Source organism: Barbus barbus, assembly GCF_936440315.1.
Source record: "Barbus barbus genome assembly, chromosome: 3".
NCBI classification, from domain to species: domain Eukaryota; kingdom Metazoa; phylum Chordata; class Actinopteri; order Cypriniformes; family Cyprinidae; genus Barbus; species Barbus barbus.
Window position 1 is genome coordinate 23187985 of NC_136731.1, and position 24705 is coordinate 23212689.

Sequence of the window (24705 nt, forward strand, 5' to 3'; positions counted from 1 at the left end):
GACTTTGTTTTACTGTCCTTTAAAGTCTGCCGCATTTTAATTACTGTGCAGACAAACGAATTAGATCGCGATCTACCAAACAGCTCCATATAACCATATAGTTGGATGCATGTGTACTTGAATGCTGTAGCATAAGGTTAGCATGATCAATCATAAAATCTGTAGCCTAACAGTTCGCAATTAAATCCATATCCCTTTTCTTGTAACCTGATAAAATCAATCCATGGTGCTGAACATAGTCAATGTTTAATCCACGCATTTCTGAGCATGCCTGCTTGCTGGGATTCACATAAATCCACAAATCCTTCTTTTAGGTTAGGCTATTTCATTCAAGTCAATATAAGCAATTATGTTATGGCTAGCATTCTTTTAAGTTACTGTGCATAGCAAATAAATTGGTTGCAAAACGGCATCCACTCACGTATAACTTTTATTCTGCTTGTTACGGTCAAAAAAAATAAATAAATACAGTCCTGCAACAGCCTATGAGATAGCCCATGATCAGTAGATTTTATACAGGTGTTACTATAATGATTTTGTAAATGCTGATCAGCAACAAAATATTGATAATATGGAAGTTACTGTCTTTTGCCTTGGTGTGACTTCTCACTTTTTGCAGACAATGCAAAGGCAGAGTACATTAACTTCAAAATAAGGGTACAAATCAAGTTTGAGCTCACGATTTTTTAATGTAGATAATTTTCATTACTTAAAACATCTAATTGCCAAATTTCCAATGTCCTACCTATAATAAATTTAGCTGTACAAGTAAAAAACTTTAAAGTAATTTTTCTCAGTTTCACACTCCAGCCAGTTAAGGTCTTTTGCCTTTGTAGGGCAGAATAGCTATCCATCCTCCTCCTCATGTTTATTTGTAAATTGAATGTGCTAGACGTCCGTGTCATCCACTTACAGTTAACAGCCCATACTGCAGGCTGCTATATATTCCACTGGTAGAGCAAAAAAAGGGGAAAAAAATCCTGTTTATCAGCTTAGATAAAACTTTCAAATTTTCAGTCACCCACAAGATGGCGCAGTTGACCAAATATACAGAAGTCAATGTGTTTGTGCAGGAGCTCTTAACTAGAGCAGATCTGTGGCTATAAGCCAGTTGACTTTTTACTCACTTTAAAGAAATTGTGTTAAAGATTAGTTTTCTCTTGATATGAGTATTTCTCATGGAGAAATATTTTACTTTAGCCTTTTTCATTGGGCTAAATAATGTAAAATAATTTCATGAGCTACGTGTCTTGTTTTCCAATTTCAAGACATTGTGCCCTATAACCGACTACTAGTGTTGTAATACTCAAGACCGAGTCATAAGACCATTTTTTTTTACCATGTCTTGATCTTGTCTTGGTCTCGACCGCATTTGTACTCTGTCTTGTCTTGTCTTCGTCTCAGACTAAGAGGACTCTTCAAGACCACAACTGCGGGGATATCACTAAATTGTCTGATTTATTTACAGCCATGTTAACTTCCTGCTTCAAATGTAATCAATAACTAATTAAATAACTAAATAACAAAAATAAATAATTTGATTTATACCAGTGGATCTCAAAATGTTTGACTTCACAGCCCCCTATTGTCCACAACATTATTTGAAGGCACTGTACACTCACCCAAAATATTTTAGAGCCAAGCTTGACTAGAAAGATATATATTCATTATAAAAATAGCTAAATACTAAAAATATATATATTTGATTTTTACATGTTTTAGTTTATCATTAGGCCTCCTTGGAAGTTTGTTGAGGCCCCATAGTGGGCCCTGGCCCCTGGCTGAGAACAAATGATTTATACTGTTATGCCAGTGTCAAAAATGTCACCAAAATTAATACATACACCCCAAAAATATATTAGATATATATACAATATATTCAAATTATATATAGATATCTTGTATTATTAGATATTATACAAGATATTGTTGCAAAAAAAGTGCTTGAGAGTATAAGTGCTTGAGTGTATGAGATGTGGATTTTTATATTAGAATATGATATAATTAAGCAATATCACAAGAGCAAGAAAACTTAAAAAAAGAAGATATTGCTTTTATAAAAACATTCAGTAAACATTTTTTAACATTATTCTCAACATTATGCATTTATAAGTGTACCTATTCAGATGCAGCTTCTGTGCCACCACTGCAGTGCAAAGATGAATTTTGTTGTTAGAGATTTCATTTGATTGTAACAGCTCTGTAAGTGTCTTATTTTTGTATTTAATGATTTAAAAATAAGACATTTCTCAGGCAGTAAATGTGGATTCTTTAGAGGAATTTGAGCAATGCTGGTCTGGTCTTGGTCTTGACTCGGTCTTGGTCTCAACACACAATTGTCTTGGATTAGGAGGTCTTGACTACAACACTACCGACTACTTTAAATTGTCTAAAAGTGCTACAGATATACAGTAGTTTAAATGTACGGTGATGTAGCATACAAACACGGTCTTTAAAAGAATCGTTCACCTAATGTTTTTATCAGCTGTTTGGACTCTCATTCTGACGGCACCCATTCACTGCAGAGGATACATTAGTGAGCAAGTGATTTAATGCTAAATTTATCCAAATCTGTTATGATGAAGAAACAAACTTCTCTACATTTTGAATGGTCTGAGGGTGAGTAAATTTTTCAGCAAGTTTTCATGTTTGGGTGAACTATTCCTTTATGTTTAGCACATACAGGTGCTGGTCATAAAATTAGAATATCATGAAAAAGTTGATTTATTTCAGTAATACCATTCAAAAAGTGAAACTTGTATATTAGATTCATTCATTACACACAGACTGATATATTTCAAATGTTTATTTCCTTTAATTTTGATGATTATAACTGACAACTAATGAAAGTCCCAAATTCAGTATCTCAGAAAATTAGAATATCAATTAAGACCAATGCAAAAAAAAAGATTTTTAGAAATGTTGGCCAACTGAAAACTATGAACATGAAAAGTATGAGCATGTATAGCACTCAATATTTAGTTGGGGCTCCTTTGGCCTGGATTACTGCAGCAATGCGGCGTGGCATGGAGTCGATCAGTCTGTGGCACTGCTCAGGTGTTATGAGAGTCCATGTTGCTCTGATAATGGCCTTCAGCTCTTCTGAATTGTTGGGTCTGGCGTATTGCATCTTCCTCTTCACAATACCCCATAGGTTTTCTATGGGGTTAAGGTCAGGCGAGTTTGCTGGCCAATCAAGAACAGGGATACCATGGTCCTTAAACCAGGTACTGGTAGCTTTGGCAGTGTGTGCAGGTGCCAAGTCCTGTTGGAAAATGAAATCTGCATCTCCATAAAGTTGGTCAGCAGCAGGAAGTGCTCTAAAACTTCCTGGTAGACGGCTGCGTTGACCTTGGACCTCAGAAAACACAATGGACCAACACCAGCAGATGACATGGCACCCCAAACCATCAATGACTGTGGAAACTTTACACTGGACCTCAAGCAACGTGGATTATGTGCCTCTCCTCTCTTCCTCCAAACTCTGGGACCTTGATTTCCAAAAGCAATGCAAAATTTACTTTCATCAGAGAACATAACTTTGGACCACTCAGCAGCAGTCCAGTCCTTTTTGTCTTTAGCCCAGGCAAGACGCTTCTGACGCTGTCTCTTGTTCAAGAGTGGCTTGACACAAGGAATGCGACAGCTGAAACCCATGTCTTGCATACGTCTGTGCGTGGTGGTTCTTGAAGCACTGACTCCAGCTGCAGTCGACTCTTTGTGAATCTCCCCCACATTTTTGAATGGATTTTGTTTCACAATCCTCTCCAGGGTGCAGTTATCCCTATTGCTTGTACACTTTTTTTCTATCACATCTTGCCCTTCCCTTCACCTCTCTATTAATGTGCTTGGACACAGAGCTCTGTGAACAGCCAGCCTCTTTAGCAATGACCTTTTGTGTCTTGCTCTCCTTGTGCAAGGTGTCAATGGTCGTCTTTTGGACAACTGTCAAGTCAGCAGTCTTCCCCATGATTGTGTAGCCTACAGAACTAGACTGAGAGACCATTTAAAGGCTTTTGCAGGTGTTTTGAGTTAATTAGCTGATTAGAGTGTGGCACCAGGTGTCTTCAATATTGAACATTTTCACAATATTCTCATTTTCTGAGATACTGAATTTGGGACTTTCATTAGTTGTCAGTTATAATCATCAAAATGAAAGGAAATAAACATTTGAAATATATCAGTCTGTGTGTAATGAATTAATCTAATATACAAGTTTCACTTTTTGAATGGTGTTACTGAAATAAATCAACTTTTTCATGATATTCTAATTTTATGACCAGCACCTATAAGTTAAACTTCATCTCTGGTGGTATTGTTTAAACTTTTCACTTTTTTCTCACTTTTTATTATTTAAACTTGCTTCATATGCTGATTCTAACTGCATCTTTGTTTACTTTGTCAATTTCAAATCATGTCAACAACAATATTAACTCTATGGAGAAATTTCAATATAGGGTGAGCTGAGCTAAATTTACTCAAATTCACTATATTTTATAGTTTGTAAGTTCTCTTGAACTCTTATGGAATTGTTATTGTCATAACTTGTCTGTAAAATATAAAAATGTTCTCCAAAATTCTACCGTTCCGAGTGAAAACAGTAGAATATTAGAAATGTACTAAAATGCAACATCAAAATCCAATAAACAAGTCATGTTTCCCATATTTTAAATGTTGAAAGATGTCTTGAGCTTTTATGGAGGTGTAATTATTATGTTTTGCCCTTATCTAACCAGGTAATAAAAAAGTGTTTTCTGATATTCTAGAATACAGGAAAGAACTAAAATACAAAATCTCATTCCCATAGGGAAGTTCTGTTGTGCTACAAATAACCATGGTGTTAAAACAAACCGTCTTGGGTAACACTGTTTTCAAAGTGCCAGAAGTCCCTCAACAATACAGAAGCACAGCTCCCATAGTGACGTGTTAATGCTTCTCCATGATACCCACATCTCCAGGGGCCGATGTCTTCCTGTTACAGCCAAACCCTGTTTTATAGAGCTCATACACTTTTGAGAGTTCAATCCACAGCTCAGATTTCAAGTTATTGTTTATTAACACAGAAAATAGGCGTTATGTGTGCTCGGCAAAATGACATCATATTAGGATAGGTTTTGCGGCCTTAGCTTGTCCTATCATTTTCACAGTCCCAGCCATGTCCTAATTACAATTTGTTTCATCTCACTTCATTTTGCTTCTGAGATAAAACATAATTTGAGATTGGAAAATTCCACCTGCCCTCATAGTAGCTAATGAAGCACACATGTCTCTGTGTGTAAAATATTATTTGGCAAGAAGCGGCTAGATCAGATGATCGGCAGTGACGACTGTAACCATGTCACAACAGTCCCACGGGACCCACACTGAGCTCTTGGCCTTCTTTGTGCGCCAACCAGAAAAGCCCTTCCCTCAGGCATTTTATCTCAAGCCCTGAATTTTATGAGGATATAGAAGTAATATTTAAAATGATAAGATTGGCTGTCAGAGCCTTCATAATATGATTGGTACACAGAGTACAAGTCAAAGTGTATTTGAAACATACATTTAAATTTTATACACACAGATTATTTGAATGTTATATAAAATCTATTGAACTAATATAGCAGATAGATAGATAGATAGATATTAATGTCAATGCCATAATTCTCTAAAATTATGACATTGACAGCAACTGCATTATTTATTCATTTTTAAAAATTCAAATAGATTTTGTGTTGAAACGTTGTCATTCTCTGTATACATCTTGATATATTAGATATGTAAGTAGCGTATATACCCTGTATAGTTAATTACAAAAATTAACATTTGGGGGAAAATGGCGCAAAAATATTGGTATAATAATATGTATTTATTTATTTATAAAAGTAACCTTTTCACGAATGCACGTTTCATTCAGGTCAAAAAAAAAATATAATAAAAGCGTCTGCCAAATGACTAAATGATTAACTCTTCGTTCTCCTGAGGAGGTAGATCAGTACCAGACGGTACACCGACAAAATCTATGAAAGTAAATGTAAAAATCATTTAACATTTTGTACAATTAAAAAAACATGATGTGCATGCCACAAACACAGCCTTCGTGTTTTTTCCTTTTTTAAATTATATTTCAGATTAAAGTTTAGCTCACAGAGCCATGGCTTGCGCTATAGAGGAAGCTCAACAATCAGAAACTCGATTTAAAGTCATGAAATTATTTGCATATTGCTTGTTGAATCTAATATCAACGTTGTAGCTTTGTATCGTGGCTTCCAGTGTAAATGGTGAGATGCTTCCTTCTTTAACACCTCCCACTTTATGATGCCCTTATGAGCGCAGGTGAAACGACACATTAGAGCGATCTGTCTGTCTCAAGGCAAGGATATTCTACCATGATGTGCGTTTGATAGGCTTTTCTGATAGTTTGAGAGTATGTAGACTATACGATAATAATCGTTTAATTTTGTGTCTATGATATTCGCGTATTTCGTTTGTTTTATATGCAACAGATGTTATAAATAGCGTAATGACTTTAATGTTACATGCAACCCTCAAAATGTTTATTTTCTAGCGAAATGCTTTTATTCTCTACAAGGCGATTATGTTTTTCCGTTTTTTTTTATTTTTATTTTTTTATGAGGATGGGAAGGATTATATGATAAAAGCATCCCCGTAGAAATGGGAAAATGGGAGTTGACAATGGTAAGACAATGGATTATTTATTTCTGATGTCTGTTTTTGAATGACAAGTAGGCTTCTTTATAGTTGGGCAACTTGCGCTTAATGTAAGTGTGTTATGTGTTGAGTTGTATGTGTTGAATGCAGTGTGTTGCTGTGGCCTGAATGCTCTTTAAATAGAGTAAGAGATCGTGTTCAGAATATGTGCTGTCCCAGCACCTGACAGATATACATCCGTGCTGACAGACGAGGCCGTTCAATGTGGGTCAGAGAGGGGCTTGAAGTTACTGTTCTACTACATTGTCATAAATCAGTTCTCTGGGACAAGTTGCTGTTTTTTTTTTCTAGTCATGGATTTGTGCAAATTATCTAGTATAAAGTGAGTATGTTGTGCAAAAGTGAATATTTTTCTTTCAATGTATATTTGTTTGTGCTAATGTGGGTTTACATACACATATAAAAATACATTAAATATATTGCAACATAAAATTACATTAAACTTCTATAAGTTTACATTAAACTCATAAGTTTAATAATAATAACAAGTTTAATTTATATAGAGCCTTTCCCAAGCTCAAGGACACAAGCAAAATAAGCAATAATTTCATACATAGATGGACAATAGACATTTGCCAAGTCCAGAACGTGCGATTGCAGTTGCATATACCACAATAATAATAATGCAGAATCATAATCACAATCAGAACATAAATAAATAAATAAAAATACATGTAAAAAATGTTATGTAAAAAACTGTTTTAAATGTTGTAATTTTATGCGATTTATTTATTGCAATTTCTGTCGGTCAAAGCAGTAGTTTTGTTTTCCCAATCGTCTCTTGCATGCACTACATATTCACTATGTATGTATGTGTTTATTATTTCAATAGAATGTAGTGCATTTTAAATTATTAAAAAAATTATAAATGTGTGTGTATATATATATATATATATATATATAGAGAGAGAGAGAGAGAGAGAGAGAGAGAGAATAATACTGAGTGTATCTTATAGAATATACTGTGTATTTTTGAAGACACATTGCGATATAACTTTTTTTAACATTTGATGTGAAACCTGTTTTCCATTTTGTTTCAAGCGAATATTTAGTTCAAGATGAATCAAGTTGAATATAAGTTCAAAACTGAATAATTTGTCAGTTGATTTATTAAAATTTTTGTCTGTACATTTTATTTATTTATTTGTTTGTTTCAATAGACCATAGGGCATTTTAAATGCATATAAAATATATATATATATATATATATATATATATATATGAGAGAGAGAGAGTATGATATTGAGTGTATCTTATAGAATATACTAAGATACATTGCGATAGTTTACTTTTTGACGTGAAACCTGTTTTCCATTTTGTTTGTCACATTTGTCTCATTGTGCTAACTAACTAATCAACACCAGCCAGCAGTTTGTGCCCAGCGTTGTGTGTCATGTGCCTCTATTTTGTCTGCTGTGAGATTTGGCCTGGTGAATGTGGGCAACAGACATTAAGCCAAAGTAAATGACCTAGTCAGCAGCACTTCCAGTTCAGCTTTTGTTGAACAGCTTATTTTGTTGAGGGGGAAAAATTCTCATGTGCAAGTTCTGTGCTTTACTGACAACACACATGGCCCGGACTGTTTGTTGAGCATCAGAAAGCAGACTTTATTCTTTTGCTGGTCCTTGAATAATAGCCAGTTTCTCTCGTGTCCTGCTAACTGATGGCAGATGCCCATGGCCTCGTGTGATTGAGAGAAAAATTTTATGAATGCGTCTACAGTAGAGTGCGGTTTAGAGGAGATATACACTCTTAAAAATAAAGGTGCTTCATGATGCCATAGAAGAACCTTTTTTTTTATGGGTCCATAAAGAACCTTTAACATCTGAAGAACATTTCTGTTTCACAAAAACTTATTTGTTTTTTGTGGGGAAAGAAGTTTCTTCAGATTATAATAAGGTAAGGAAGAGATGGTTCTTTAAAGAACCTTTAATTGAATGGTTCTTTGTGTAATCAAAAAATGGTTCTTCTATGGCATCGCTTGACGAACCTTTTGAAGCACCTTTTTTTAAGACTGCATAGCTGACAGAGCACTGAGAATGGGAATGTTTTGGAAAAAGGACCAGATAAAAATGGTTTAAAAGGTTTAAAATTGCTTTTGAGAAATCGAATGATGCCATATTATGCAGCTTTAATGGTATGTTTTTTTTTTTTTATGTATAATGATATGTTTTGGGTCCCAAGCTGAAAATACAAGGTCCCAGGTGCATGTCCTTTGAAGTGAAGTGCTGTTCCTCTTGAGCTGTGGACAGCTTCTCATTAGCTGTAGTGTTTGTTCACTGGAATAAATCAAAAGACATTTCAGTTTTCTTATTCATTAGGAAAGACTCGTGTTATATTCAGATTGTGAGTTACAATAGCTGTAGTTATGAACAAATGCTGAGGCAGACATGCTGTTTCAAATAGCCACTGCCTTAAAAACTAGAGTTTTAAACTTTGCTGGCCATCCCAAAATACCCTAGCCACTGCAACTATTCCTTTTTCTTGTTTTCAAGCGCTTTGGATTTAAACAGTAGTCTCTTGTTTTGCTTGCCTGTGTTTTCACATCTTCAGCTCTCGTCTTGTTTATCCTTTTAACTCGTCAATAATGGGCTGTAATTGATAGTTTTGAGTGTCACAGCAGCTCATAATAGTAGTTTACGGTGAGCACATAACCCACACTCAGCAGCAGGACTGATCCCGAGGTGTGCTTGTGTGGACTTGCCCTAATGTTACAGTCACATCAGCTGCTCGTCATAATGACTCTTTGTCCTCATGTCTGTGGTTTGCAAATCCATGCTGCTTTTAGCTGACAGGCTGGTCCCCAGTGTTGTTATACAAACAGTGTATTATGGCTAGTATTTTTGGTTAGTATCTGATTTAGAAGCACATCCATTAGGTGCTATGTTATAGGTTGCATTAAAGGGATAGTTCACCCAAAAATGAAAATCCTGTCATCATTTACTCACCCTCAAGTAGTTCCAAACCTGTATGAATGTCTCTGTTCTGCTGAACACAAAGGAAGAAAGTTTGTAACCAGGCTGTTTTGGGGCACCATTGACTTCCATAGTAGGAAAAAAAATACTATGGAAGTCAATGGTGCCCCAGTACTGCTCTGTTTCCCACATTCTTCAGAATATCTTCCTTTGTGTTCAGCAGAATGAAGACATTCATACAGGTTTGGAACTACTTGAGGGTGAGTAAATGATGACAGGATTTTCTCTTGCTTAACTCAAATGTTTATAATATAATGATTTTAAAATGTATACAAATTTAAGAATACATTAAAGTTTAGGGTCAGTATGATTTATTTTCATATGAATATTTTTATCCAGTAAGAATGCATTAAATAGATTCAAAGTGATGGTTAAGACATTTATAATGTTGCAAAATATTTCTAAATAAGTGCTGTTCTTTTGTACTTTCTATTCATCTTTTAATGTAGAAAGAAATGTATCACAAAAATATTTTTTGTTTCTTGAGCAGCTAATCATATAAGAATGATTTCTGAAGCATCATGAGACACTGAAGACTGGAGTAATGATGCTGAAAATTCAACTTTGTATCACAGGAATATATTACATTTGAAAATATATTCAAATTGAAAACCCGCTAAATTGTAGTAATATTTCACAATATAACTTTTTTACAGGTTTTTTTTTTTAACACAAGTGTGTATTTTACTGTAGGTGTAACTAGGTGGTTACTATTTCTATTATGTTTTCACCATAATTAATCATATTTATGTCAGATATTTAATATATTCTCTAAATTATACAAATAATTCCCTCAAAAATGAAAATGCTTTAAAAAATGCTTTAATTCTTTAAAAAAATATATTTTCAAAACAAAACAAAACAAAAGTATAGATCTGGAACAGTGCGCATAAGTAAAAATAGAAAATTATAACATTCTTTTTTTTTTGGTAAACTGCAGTATTATTATTAGTAGAAGTAATGTTTTTCGTATCTGTGGCAAAGGAGCCTGTTCAGGAGTGGGGTGAGGAGCATGAAGACGGGGCGGTGTTTGGGATCACCCTGCGTAGAGAGCCGGTCCAGCAGTCGGCAGATCCCACAGAGGCTTTCGTTCAGTACCGAACATGTAAAGTACGCAGGTTGAAAGCGGCTACGCTGGACAAGCTGGTCTCTCACCTTCTGGACCCCTGCTGTCAGGAGCAAGACTATGGCAGGATACTGCTGTCCACGTATCGCACCTTCACTAGCTCCAACAAACTCATCGAGATGCTCCTCCAGAGGTGTGTTTAGATGTGTGCACATGCAAATGTGAGTTTGTGATGGCCAGCTGCATTTGCTTATCTCTAGTTTGTGAGTGTTGTTGTTTTTTGTTTTTTTTCCCTCCTGCATCATTAAGATACGTCATCACTGACCACTTCCTTGAGCTCAGTTTCCATCGTCACCTCTGAGGGTTCATGGCTTTATATACTTATCAACCTTTCTTTATGAGGCAGAAGAGAAACTGTGTATATTAATTATGCAGTGTTTTAATGATATATTTCACATATTTGATTTAACACTTGTGTTGTAAAAGCCTTTTCATTAAATCGGCGAGACCAATTACAGAATATGACAGACTTGTCTGAAAACACAGCTCATACCTTGGGTGTTAGTTGAATCTTGCAATTTAAAAGCATCACTTATAAAGTTTGAAAGATGTTAGACCAATACCATATAAACCTAATTACATTTATTTATTTGTTTGTTTGTTTGTTGCACTATTTTTATGTATCACACTTTATGTATTTGCTTACTACTTAATTCTCAAGTAAATGTGTCTTTTAGATATTTTTACTGGAAAACAATCTAGATTTTATTTATTTGGTTATCACATTTTATTTATTTAATTTTTTATTGCACTATTTTGTCTTTATCACACTTTAATTATTTGTTGCTCTATTTTTTTTATTGCACTATTTGTATTTGTCACACTTTATTTATTAATTTATTTACTTACTACTAAATTTATCTACTCAAGTAAATGTGTCTTTTAGATAGTTTTACTGGAAAACAATTGCTGATACTAATAAATAAAGGTTTTAAGCAGTTCTGCATCAGTCTTTATATCTTTCTTGAACATGTAAAATGTAAAGGTGTGTCTTGGTAGTTTGATTTATAGTCTCTTTTTACACTATTTTGTCAAGACTGTTTTAAGACAAGTGTCTTAAAATAATTAAACACAAACACTATTGGTAATGTTTATACATAAGTAGTATTTATAAAGAACTGTACATTTCCATTTTTTTCCTAATAGGGACAACCTTGCCTCTGCGCTTGACAGCATCAATTACCCTAACAGGTAAAAATATACTCTATTATGATTTTTGTCACCTTTAACCTTTAATGTGCAGTAAACATTGATTAAACTGTCATTGTTGATTTACAATGCTGTTTGTATTATACACACACGTCATATAGGCTATAGCCTACAGTATATTATAAAATGCGGTATGTGTGTGTGCGTGTGTATATATATATACATGCACACACATATATATATATTTATATATAGTTTGGAAACACCTCTGGCACCCAAAGTGTGGTTTTTGACGATATCAGCATAAGTCCTTATCAATTTTTGGTGCAAATAAATTAAGTAACTTGACATTATCATTGAAGACCAGCAATAAAACATAATAATGGCAATATATACATGTCAAAGTCAGACATGCCCCTTTGCCAGCTGTGATGCCTGGTTACTGGTTTTTAAAAGATTTTTGGGTCAGCACACCTTAATACTGTAGCTTCAACAATTGATTGCCAATTCAAAGTCAATGTTTGAATAAACTGACAGCTCGGATGCCCAGATTATGCAGAGCTGTAATAGCTGCTAATGGTGGATATTTTGATGAACTGAAAATTTAAGTTTTTTTCTATGTATAAACTGTTAAACTGTAATAAAATATGTTTTCGTAGTTTGTGTTGTCCCTTATCAGTGCAAAATTATCACAAATTAAACAATGTGGCTCTATGGTTCTGTCAATTTGTACAGTTTCTGTAATACAATTTTGAAAATACAACTTCAATATTTAATTTTCTTCTTTCCTGGTTTCCTCACAGCTCTTTGTGGACAGTGCTTCAGATGTGGTTGGAGGAGTACAGTGATGATTTCAGGGATGCTCCCATGCACTCGTCACTGCGTCTCATGTGCTTACAGCTGAGAGGACACCCCGTTCTCTTCCCCCTGGCCAAGCACTATGAAACACTCCTTAAGAAATTCCAGGCTGAAGGTCATTGTTGGATAATCTCTTGTGAATTATCACATTTTTATTTGATGTGCTCGTCAGTCAGCTATTGTTATAGGCTGAAAACATTTCTAAATTAACATTTATGCTGTTCTTTTGATTCTTCTATTCATCAAAGAGTCCTGAACAAATGTATCACAGTTTCCCCAGCTTTGACCACAGGAATTCATTACATTTTAATACAGTTATTTAAGATTGTAATAACATTTCACAATTTTCCACACTTTTTTTTTTGATCAAATAAATGCAGCCTTGGTAAGCATAAGAGAGTCGTCTTTCCAAAAAAAAAAAAAAAATACACTTTTAGTTGGTGTATATTTTTACCATATTTAATATTAACTTTTTCATATATTATTCTTTTTTGCAGGTCATCTTACTAGTCCTGCAGTGTTACAAATGAGTGTTTAAATTAATTTTATTTATTTTTATTTATGAATGTACACACATTTTTATATTTATAAATGCACAAATATTCTATATAGTCTCTCAGTTATATAGATATATAATTACTTTTTTTTGTTTGTGCACATCATTTTATGTTTTTTATTGTTATAGGCTGAAAGATGCATGTAGATCTCAACGTTTAGCCTCTTGAATCAGTGTAGCCATGAATTGTCTGTCTTTTGCACATCCAGATGTTGTGGCAGGTGGTCCAGTTGATCAAATAGAAGAATCATCTTTGAATAAGGAGGCGAGCGACTATGAGTCAGATAACCTGGCAGATTTCATGGGTTTCTCCGTTACGGATGTTGCAGAACAGCTCACACGAATGGATGCTGTGAGTGCCAGTGTTTATTGTTTGCTTCTGTTTGACTCCTCACGATCATATAGACTTGTAATGTTGGTGTTCCTGATGTTGTAGGACCTGTTTATGAAGGTGGTCCCTTTCCAGTGTCTGGGCTGTGTGTGGTCTCAACGGGACAAGGAGAACCTCTCACCCACTATTTGGGCCACCATCGCTCAGTTCAATGCAGTCACCAACTGGGTCATCACTTCTCTGCTTCGATCCTCGTCGTCTGTCACACAAAGAGCCAGAGTCATCGAGAAATGGGTTCAGATTGCACAGGTTCGCTCTTTTTAGGGACAGGTGCAGGTTTAAATGATCTTTAGTGTTTCAAAATCACTCTCATGCTATCCATGTGAGAATATTTTTTCATTTCTTTTCACGCAGGTGTGCAGAGAGCTGAAGAACTTCTCTTCTCTTAAGGCCATTTTGTCTGCCCTTCAGTCCAACCCCATCTACAGACTAAGGAGGACATGGGCTGCTGTCAGCAGGTACAGATACACTGCACAAATGTGACCCTGGACCACAAAACCAATCATAAGGGTCAATTTTTCGAAACTGTGATTTATACATAATCTGAAAGCTGAATAAATAAACTTTCCATTGATTTATGGTTTGTTAGATATTGCCAGTGTTTCCTGTCATAGCTATGTAAAGATTTGATTTCAAAAACAGTTTCATAGCTATTAAACTTCTTATCTTTTGATTTTAAATCTGTATTTAACCTCAGAATGATCCCACAGTAAAAAGAGCTGATAATGTCTGATTTTGTCATGGCTGTGATTTAAAATTAAATTATTACAATCTTAGTTCAAGTGATTAAGGATTTTACAAGTCTACTGTAAGTGCTACTGTAAGGCTAACCCTGACTGCTTTAAATGTTTGAAAATGATTAACAGTTAAAAAACATTTGTTAGAAATTTAGAAAAGTAATGAAAAAGTAATCAAATCTAATCACTTACTTTAATAAGGTAAATAGTTACACTTCTTATTACATTTTAAAAAGAGTAACTTGTAATCTGTAACCTATTACATTTCCAAAGTAACCTTCCCAACACTGGTCTGGTATAGCTGGTTTTGTTCTCTATATAGTTTTTTTTCCCCAACGGCTTAGTAGAAAACCTGAGCCATTGGAAAACATTATGGTTAAGCCATAATTATTTTATGGCTTAACCATAATGTTTATTGTTGTAAACCTCTGATTCTGTGTCTCCAGAGAGGCCATGTCTGTCTTTGGGAACCTGTGTAAAACGTTCCCAGATGAGAACTGTGTTCTGACCAGCCGAGAAATCTTTGTGGATGTAAGCTATGAATATTTTATTAGTGTTTTTTTAATTATTATTTTTTTTTTCATTTCAGTACTTCAGCTTAAACCTATTTATTTCAATTAGTTCACAAGGCAACATTTCCATTTTCTGTTAAAGTTTTTAATCTAGTTTTTATTTCAGCTTTATTTCATTTACCGAAACTAACAGATTTAGTTAACAATAACAACGCTGAAACATTGTGCTACCTGATGAAAAGATCACGATAATCAATATGCCTTGAGTAGACGTTGCTTCTTTTAACCAGGTTTTTTAAATCAGTTCAAGCGACTTGTGAATTTAATTTAATGTTCTTTTGCAATTTCAAGAGGAAGACATTTGATCTCACATTTGGAGTTCTTTTCTCTCTTAATCCACTTATGATATTATGGACTGAGACACAGGTGATGTTTGTCTAAAACTGACTTCTCTGTTTGAGCACACTGTGCTGAGATTATCGGAGCAATGACCTGATCTCAGAGTTGCACAATTCTTATGACCGATGAACAAAAACAAAGGGCTCAGTTCAGACTATTTGACCTAGTATTTGTTTATGCTATGTATTTTTATAATTATTTGAGTGTCACCCCTTAGCTTGACTACATGCTGTTTCTCACATATTTTAGGATGGGAGCCAAACTGACACGGATAACACCTCCACAAAAACATCCAAGAGATGCCTTCTAACAAAACAGATGGTAAAGATGATGACAGATGGGATGCTTTTTCTGTTTAATGATCAGTGTTTTTGAGCGATGCGGTTCAGGTGATTAACAGCAGAGTGATTTCTTACAGATCTCAGCTGGAGGGACGGTTCCATACCTGGGGACATACCTTACAGTACTGACCATGCTGGACACTGCTCTACCAGACAATGTGGAGGTGAGGCTGGAATCAGAATCATGTTTGTTTAGAAATGACTGAGTGCTTACCTTTATTAGTGATACTCATATTACATTTTCATTGCTTAGCAAACAACTAGCAACTCCCTAGTAACCATACCCTAGCACAGAATGCCCTAAAAACACCCCAAACACCCCAGCAGCCACATAACTAGGCACTAAAATCAGCAGAACACCACAGCAGCTACCTTGCAGCCAGTTAAAAACGTTTTAATGACTATCCAGAACACCCTTTCAACACCCTAGCAACACCATAGCAACAGCCTTGTGAGGCCCTAGCAACACTCAAAATACCCCTAGCAGAGAATGGGCTGAAAAACACTCTGAGAACCCTAATAGCTACATTACTGTGTGCTAAAAACATACAGAACACCCTAGCAACACCATAGCAACACCCTAGCAACACTAAGGATGTCTTCACTAGATTGAATACACCTAGCAGAGAATGAGCTAAAAACACTCAGAACACCTAAACAGTCAAATTATTGTGTGTTAAAAACATGCGGAACACCCTAGCAACTATCTTGCAACCACTTAGAAACATCCTAGTGAACATTCAGATCACTCTAGCAACACCTTAGCAGTGCCCTAGCAACACTCAGACAACTCTAGAAGAAAATGTGCTAAAGCGCACTCAGAACATCATAGTAGCTGCTTTACAATATGCTCAAAAATGATGCACACCATGTGGTGGCTTCCGCCTTTTCTATGAAGAATCACTCTCGAATTCTTGGGATTTCGATGCCAGAAAATAGACTTTATAATAACAAGAAAATAAAGCCGAGAAGTCTTCTGCAGAAAAGTTCTCCTAAACGTTCTCTTAGTTTCTCTTTATATAGTCTTTCTTCTAGGTGTGTTCAGAACATTTCATACATGTGCATTTTTCCTTTTTTGGCAATATTCCTTATACATATGTTCTTTCCCTAGAGAGAAGGGGCTCCTAGACGTGTTTAAGGAAAGAAGCCTCCTTTGTATTTCCACATATGTTTCCCATCATGAGGGTCAGAACATTCAATCCATGCGAGCCCTTAACACACAGGCATATGCTTATAATGGAAATATAGCTTAATACACAAGTGGTTAAAGTCACATTAATTATACTTGATTAATTCATATTTGGACTAATAAAAAATCTTCTACAACCACCACCCTAGCAATGCTCTAGGGACCAGCCAGAACACCCTAGCAACACCTTTGCAACACTCAGACTACTCTAGAAGACCAATCAGAACATCATAGTAAATGCATTACATTGCATTGCATTATGCCAAAAAGTGGGTGGTTCCACAATTAGTTTGTGTACTATGAAAAGGTTCCTGCGGTGCGAAAGGCCCTATTGTGCCTAAATATCATGCCCAAAACCCTAGCATCGCTCTAGCAACGCTCAACTGACCAGCCAGAACACCCTAGCAACTGCATAGCACCTAAGGAAAAGATAGCAGACAACTAGCAACACCTTGATGTTTGCATCATTCATATTTTCTTTTGAAAATGTGAAGTAGTTCTATTTATATCCATTTTTCATTTGGTTGCACATGCAGAATTGTCATTATGTATCATTTTGATTTATTTCTGTTAATACTATTAACAGGGTGGCCTCATTAATTTTGAAAAGAGGAGACGGGTGAGTACTCTTTGTTTATCTTCTTAACTGTCTAATTAAATGTTCCCAAAGTGAGCTGCCTTTGTCCAGATGCTGTTGCTGTAGATTTGGTGTGATCTTAAAGAGCCCATTTTGAACAAATATAAAGTCCTCTGTAAAGTGGCGGTTTGACATTGGCGCTGCAGATAGCCTTATGTTTACAGAGCACTCTCTTCTTCTGAAGGCACACTGATATTAATCTCATGACTGATTATTTGTGCAGGGTGTGTTACGTAACAGTCATGGCTTTGTTCCTTGTATTCCTCTTTAATCTTTTGCTCTGTATGTTTCTGCTTTGCCTCTTTGTTTCATGGGAAATTACTCCCACTGTTTTGCAGGAATATGAGATTTTAAGGCAGATCCGTCAGCTGCAGGCCGTGTGTTCCCAGTATGTTTTACCTCGTCATCCTGAGATCGCTGCCTGGCTACAGAGTCAGAAACTGCTGTCGGATCAGGAGAGGTGAGACTACAAAAATATAATATAATTTGTAATATATATATATATATATATATATATATATATAAACAAACACAAAATGAAAAACAACAGAATGAAGTGTAATCTTATATAACAGAACAAAACAGTCTTAGAAATTGTAAAATAAATCAAATATAAAATAAAATACAAATATAAAAATAAATAAAAAAGAAAATGAAAAAGAATAGAATAGAAATCTGAAGTTGAAGTGTTTTACAGCCTGAAGTTTTACAAATAATTGTATAACTTTAAAGAGATTTCCCCCCAAAACTCTGGCATGACATTACTCCTATTCCTAGATTTTAATTGTGCTTATGTGTCCCTGTCCTCAGCTATGAATTTTCTAGACACCTGGAGACTCCTCATGACACTTCTCCATCCAACAGTGGCTGGAGTCACCGAACTCTCACCAAAAAGCTCTCATCGTAAGTATACGTTCATCTTAAACACCATTTTAACTTAAGTTTGCTGCAACTGTCCTGTCAGCTGCCAGGTTTTATTAGCATAATATAGGAGAAATCTGTTTGCAGGCTCTTGTCAGGGAACGAGGGGTCCAAAAAGAATGCAGACCAGATCAGCGTGTCCTCATCAGGATCCAGCAGCTCTGAAATTGAGGAAATATCCGCTTCTCAATCAACATCTTTTATATCACCGGTACTTGACTGTGAACACATTTACATTTATTCATTTAGACAGTTTCATTTTGTGTATTTAAATCAATAGGGACTTTCACTTTTTTTTTTTATTCCTAACGAACTATCATTACAGTTATTTAAATACACCTCTTTTCATATTTAAATATGAATGAATGTTTCTTGAGCAGCAAATCAGTATATTAGGATGATTTCTGAAGGATTATGCAACACTGAAGAGTAATGATGCAGAAAATTTAGCTTTGATCACAGGAATAAATTACATTTTAAAAATGTATTCACATTTTTTTCAATTGTGATAATATTCCACAATATTACAGTTATTACTGTATTTTTGAACAAGCAAATGCCTTAGCGAGCATAAGAGCCATTTTATGTTTTTAAGGTCATCGAGATATTATCACAGTTCACTTCTAAGGACATCCTTACTAAAGCCTCTGTCCTTGCTTTTAATATCCCACCGCTCGTGTTTACGTCACTGTCACGACTCAGCCACAGCATTTAAGAAGCGTGCTTTATTTCAGGAGTCATGCCCTCTGCATCGTATTCAGGGACAGACAGACGTCAGCACTCGAATGCTTCAAATTCTTGGAAATTTTGGTGCTAATCGCTATCATCGTTTGAAGCTGCTGCTTAGTTTTGAAAAGTATGCTCAACATTACATTCATGCATTTGATTATATGCATTGAAGCTACATTTTAACATGAATTGAACCCCTAACCTTGGTGTATCCAGCAGCATCCTATTTTCTACGTAGCTAGTTTCATTTGCTATCATTTCTCTCACATAATAAAACAATTTAAGCTCAAATCAACAAAACTGATGTGATTTATCATTCAGTCATTATATTGACCATTCAATTCCTTACAATATCCCTGTCGTCTGGTATTTTGCTTGTATCCAAACCTATTTGTACCAGTCCTGAACTCTTGCTTGGTGAAATGGTATTTTTTTAAAAATGTCTCTAAAATGTGACTGTCTCCTCTCATCTCTAGTCTCTTTCCAGCTGTGGTCAGAACACTGAGACTTTCCCCTCGTCTTCCTCTCGTGATTCCTCCACTGTGTCTAGTTCATCCTCCAGCTCTCAGCAGGACCTTAACCTGAGTCCATCTTCCTCCTCCTCCTCCTCTTCTTCTGCATTAGCTGACCCTCAACTGGTCTCCTCCCACAAGCGCTCGGTCTCCATGACCTCCCTGCCCTTCTACAACAGACAGGTGGACGACTCGTGCATCATCAGGGTCAGCGTGGAGTTCTGCAAGAATGGCAACATGTACAAGAGCATACTGGTGAGTACACTCTAAAAAATGCTGGGTTAAATACAACCCAGTGCTGGGTAAACGTTGGACAGAACACATGCTAGGTTGTTTTCAACCAACAGTTGGGTTAAATGTTTAACCCAACCTTCTGGGCAGAAACCCAATCGCTGGGTTCGTCCATATTTTACCCAGCACTGGGTTGTATTTAACCCAGCATTCTTTTTTTTTCTTTTCTTTTTTTTAGGAAAGCCTTTCTCATTTAATATTTGGTAACTATAGATATTGTACAATGCATATAATAATACAAATTGTACAGCATCTATAATATATTGTATATATATATATACAATGATTTAATTAATTCTAATATGCATAAACAATTATTTAATTAATGAAATTATTAATTGAATACACAGACACATTTTAAAAATAATAATGTCAATAATATCAATAATGATAATGTATTCTTGCATCTCTAGAATCATTTTGATTTGACATAATTTTAATAGTATATGAGTTCACATACACAATTAATGAAATTTATAATTGAATTAATTAATAATGATATTATATAATAAAAATAAAAATAATTAATTCCTGCGTCTCTGATATCCGACTAGTTTGATTTATAATTGTATGATTATTTATGTTTTATTACATGTAAATATATAAGAAAAATAAGAAAATTAATGCAAGAATTGGCCAGTAACATTTTTTTATATATATTATCATCATCACCTCCCCGTCCCGTATTCGCCGCCCTTCACCAGGCTCCCGACGGGAGCGGGTGTGTGAGAGAGGAGGGGCGCTGAAACAGCCAGGGCTGGCGGCGTGTGATGAGGCGCACCTGATGTGAATAGAGCCTCATCACCGCCGCCGTTTAAATGCCGAGCGCGCCTCTCCTCGGGAGACCGGTCTCTTCCCCGTGCATATTTTGATTATTATTGTTTAATAAAAACCTCTCCGAGGCCTGACGCCACACCCACTGTGTCTGTCGTTTGCTCCTCCCGCCACAATATCTAAGTATAAAAGATTGATAATATGTTTCAAACTCTGTGACCTGGTTTTGTGAAAAGTTATATTATGATATTATGAAGAAATTATGAAAGAAAAAACAAAAAAGTTTTTAATTGAAATAAAATGTCATAGAGATTAATTCTGACACGGTTACAAATGCTCTGCCAAAACCAAACAGGAAATTTTCTTTTAGAACTATTCATGCGATTCAATGAAGATCTAGGAGTCATTTGTGCATAAATCCACATAATTCAAAACCTGTTATTTGAGTAAACATTCATATCCTCTTCTGCTGAATATCACCTACTAAAGATTGTGGAATATTTATTTTAAGTTTCTGTAAATATTTAGCAAAAACTGGATGGTTTCTGTTCGTTTTCATCTGCCTTTTATGTTGTTTTTTTCCCCGTGATTTCTTGTGCAGTTGACCAGTCAGGATAAGACGGCCCAGGTGATCCAGAGAGCTCTGCAAAAACACAACCTGGAGGATGTTAGTGAGCAGGACTTCACCCTCGTACAAGTTTTGGCCCAAGGCAGAGGTACTAAAAACTGATTTAAACTGATAAAATGAATCATTATTAAATTAGAGGAAGTTCTGAAACCCACTTTATATGTTTAAATTAAATCAATGAATGTAAGGTTAATCTTATGCTGTTTTTAAAAAAAAAATGATGCACATATGCAATGTTTATAATTCTTATGCATATTTTTGTTGTAGAGTTGCATATTCCAAAAAAGGCCAACGTATATTATGCCATGTCTACATCAGCCAACTATGACTTTGTTCTACGTCGATGCCCAAAAGGCCAGCGGAAACAACTCATGCGCTCTGTTTCACTGTCATCAGGACGAGCCACAAAATAACAGCAAATTCAGCTTTGATTCTGGAGGACTCATATTTAATGCAACAGTTTTTGAAAACTGTCAAGACGTGTCATTCAGACACAAATGGAGATGTCGGAGTCATTTAAAAAAAAAAAAAAACTATTTCTGTCCCACATTTCACCTTGGGAATTGATGACGACTTCAATGGCATTCGCAAGCTGTTTTACTTCAGTTATTTGATGAATTTCTGTGAAACAGGATACTTAATGAGCTTCAAAGGAATAGTTCAACCAAAAATGAACATTTTCTCAGGTCATCAAAGAAGCAAATGAGTTGCCTCGTCATCAGAAATTTTGGAGAAATTTAGCATTACATCACTTGTTCAGATTTTCACTTTTCAAAATGTTAATTGTTGGACTGCAGTGGTGTGGATTATTTGTGGATTATTGTGGTGTTTTTATCAGTTGTTTGGACTCTCATTCTGACGGCACCCATTCACTGCAGAGGATCCATCGATGAGCAAGAGATGTAACGCTAAATTTCTATGAATCTGTTCTGATGAAGAAACAAGCTCATCTATATCTTTGATGGCTTGAGGATGAGAAAGATTTCAGCATTTTTTTTTATTTTTGGGTGAAGTATTACTATAAGCATGCATTTAATTGGATTGTGAAACGTTGAAATGTCAGGGCTGGGTGACGTTACATTTTGATGAATAGTTTGTTTCCTTGGCATAACATGCACTAACGAACCATGCATGATAAAACTAGGAACATGACGTAAGTAAATAGCATTAATGATGTTGATGTAGGACTCTTCAGTGGAAAGACAAATATCACGGGTTCAGTTTCATGAACTCATAACTCAGGCGCTTTAAATTGTTTTAAATGACAAGAGACCGATAACAAAGACTGCACCTTCTTGAATTCCTCACATTCAGGGCTGTGATAATAGGATGAAGCAAAGTTTCTCTATGATCTTCAGCTCTCATTCTCTGACTGTCATAATGAAACAGCCTAACACTGTACGATAATGCACTGTGAAACAAAAATTAAAAAATAAAAGTTAAGCCAACTTAAAATTTTAAGGCAACCATCTTCAGCAGATTTTTGAGTTTTCTCAACTTGTTGTATTAAGTTTATACAACAAAAAGTTGAGAATCTCCTACAAAAATAAGTTGAGAGAACTCAAAAATCTGCTGAAGCTGGTTGCCTTAATTTAAAGTTGGCCCACCTTTTTTTTTTTTTTTTTACAGTGTGCGCTAACTTTGAATAGAAACACAATCATACACCTAGAGGCCTGAGACGACTATATAGGTCAGTGTCTAAACAGACTGCCTGTGGATAACACATGATCAGTTCACAGTGTTCCTGATTACAGCATGATGATGGTGTGTGTGTGTGAGAGAGAAGACGAGCCGCTTCAACAGGTGCAGTGGCATTCCAGAGACACACTTTCACATCCACTGTCACGTGTGATTTCAATTACATTTGATGAATCCATTTTTAAAAATATCATCATTTATTATTGAATGAGGTAGTGTGGCAGCATTACTGAATATTCAGTGGATATTTTATACTGTGTTTTATAACCTCCATCAGCATCAAATTCAAGCAACTGGACTCTACACAATTAGTCTGTGCTTCCATGGACTTATACAAGCTCTTGCAGAGTAAAATTAAGAAGATAAATTCTGTTATCGCTCAAATCCATTTTAGTGTAGATATGTTAGTAAAACAATATTCATTAGTTATTAGTTAATGATGAAAAGTTTAGATATAATGCTATGTACAATATGAGATGGTAGTTGTTGAATACTTTGCATTGATCTTTTATTTTATATTTTGTTTTTATTTTATTTTAATGTAATTTTTATTTTATTTTATTTTACACTGAGTGTATTCTGAACCCTGTAATATTTCACTGAAGGATTTGTGCATTTATGTCTGAAAAACATTGCATCACTTTCTTTTGAGATTCTGTCATCTCTTGATGTAAAACATAGAAATGAAACGGTCGCCCATCCGCATACTGCAATAAACAATCTCCACGCTGAGCTGAGATGAAAGATGGTTGTGCACAGATTTATGTGGATTTGCTGTGATGTAAAAAGAGGCAATCATAGCACTGAAATGAACTAGTAGAAAATGCTTTCTATGGCTGATTATGCTAAACAGTCACTGCCACTATAGCAAGATGCATCTAAGGTCACAATTGCATAATGTGCTAGGCACCTAAACATTCTTATATTGAACCAGTTATATTAAAGCAGTTTTATATCCAGTTTTGCATTTTGAACACAGCATGGAGATATCAGTGATTTCAGTAGATCATATGTGGAGAAATTAATAAAGAAATCTGAACTAAAAGATTCATGAAAAGGCTTTTGATTCTGATTCTGTGGAAATGGAACAAGCTTTGGTCTATAAGTGGAAACCAAGATTAACTAAAGGATTTGCGTGTCTGGGTTCCTAGACAGTCCAGCACACTTTCATTGATTCAGACACAGCTGTTCTCTGCTTGTTATTGAATTATGGCCCGTCTACATAAAATTATCTATTGGCATAATACCTTGTTTTAAAAACTTACCGTGTGATTTCTCATTCCTAGACTAACCTTTATCCATAATTCCCATCCCAAATTAAATTGTGAAATTTCTGTCAGTTAGCCCCTACTAGAGCCAAACAGCATCTTTGTATATCGATGTCCACTTATAGGCCTATATTTTATGATGTTATAGCAGATGAAAGTGACTTTTCGGTGAATTTAAAAAAATTTTTTTATTTTTTTTAAATAGTAATAATATAGCTTTTTTTGTATTCAAAATTGTTCCTCTGAGGTCCTTGGTAAATCAAATTTAAGATAAAAGTAATAAGTATGAGACAAAGTCTAAAT

General features: G+C 35.2%; 1 protein-coding gene across 1 annotated transcript; it reads left to right on the top strand.

The window, feature by feature from the left end:
• Positions 1-6325: 6325 nt before the first annotated feature.
• LOC306853443 (ral guanine nucleotide dissociation stimulator-like 1) lies at positions 6326-24184 on the top strand. Its single transcript, XM_079390863.1, has 17 exons — positions 6326-6678; positions 10671-10945; positions 11959-12003; positions 12765-12934; positions 13585-13727; positions 13812-14015; positions 14121-14224; positions 14950-15034; positions 15664-15735; positions 15833-15919; positions 17531-17563; positions 17920-18041; positions 18392-18484; positions 18590-18713; positions 19708-19998; positions 21410-21524; positions 21704-24184. Exons 1-17 carry the CDS (start codon positions 6655-6657, stop codon positions 21847-21849), a joined length of 2133 nt encoding a protein of 710 aa, XP_079246989.1. The 5' UTR covers positions 6326-6654; the 3' UTR covers positions 21850-24184.
• Positions 24185-24705: the final 521 nt, after the last annotated feature.

What these genes read in the sequence shown, in the direction of transcription:
- LOC306853443 (XM_079390863.1), top strand. Translation starts at nt 6,655, where the DNA reads ATGGGAAAATGGGAGTTGACAATG. An exon ending in ATCGAGATGCTCCTCCAGAG is followed by an intron (nt 10,946 to 11,958) that starts GTGTGTTTAGAT and finishes TTTTCCTAATAG; the next exon opens with GGACAACCTTGCCTCTGCGC. An exon ending in AGTTTTGGCCCAAGGCAGAG is followed by an intron (nt 21,525 to 21,703) that starts GTACTAAAAACT and finishes TTTTTGTTGTAG; the next exon opens with AGTTGCATATTCCAAAAAAG.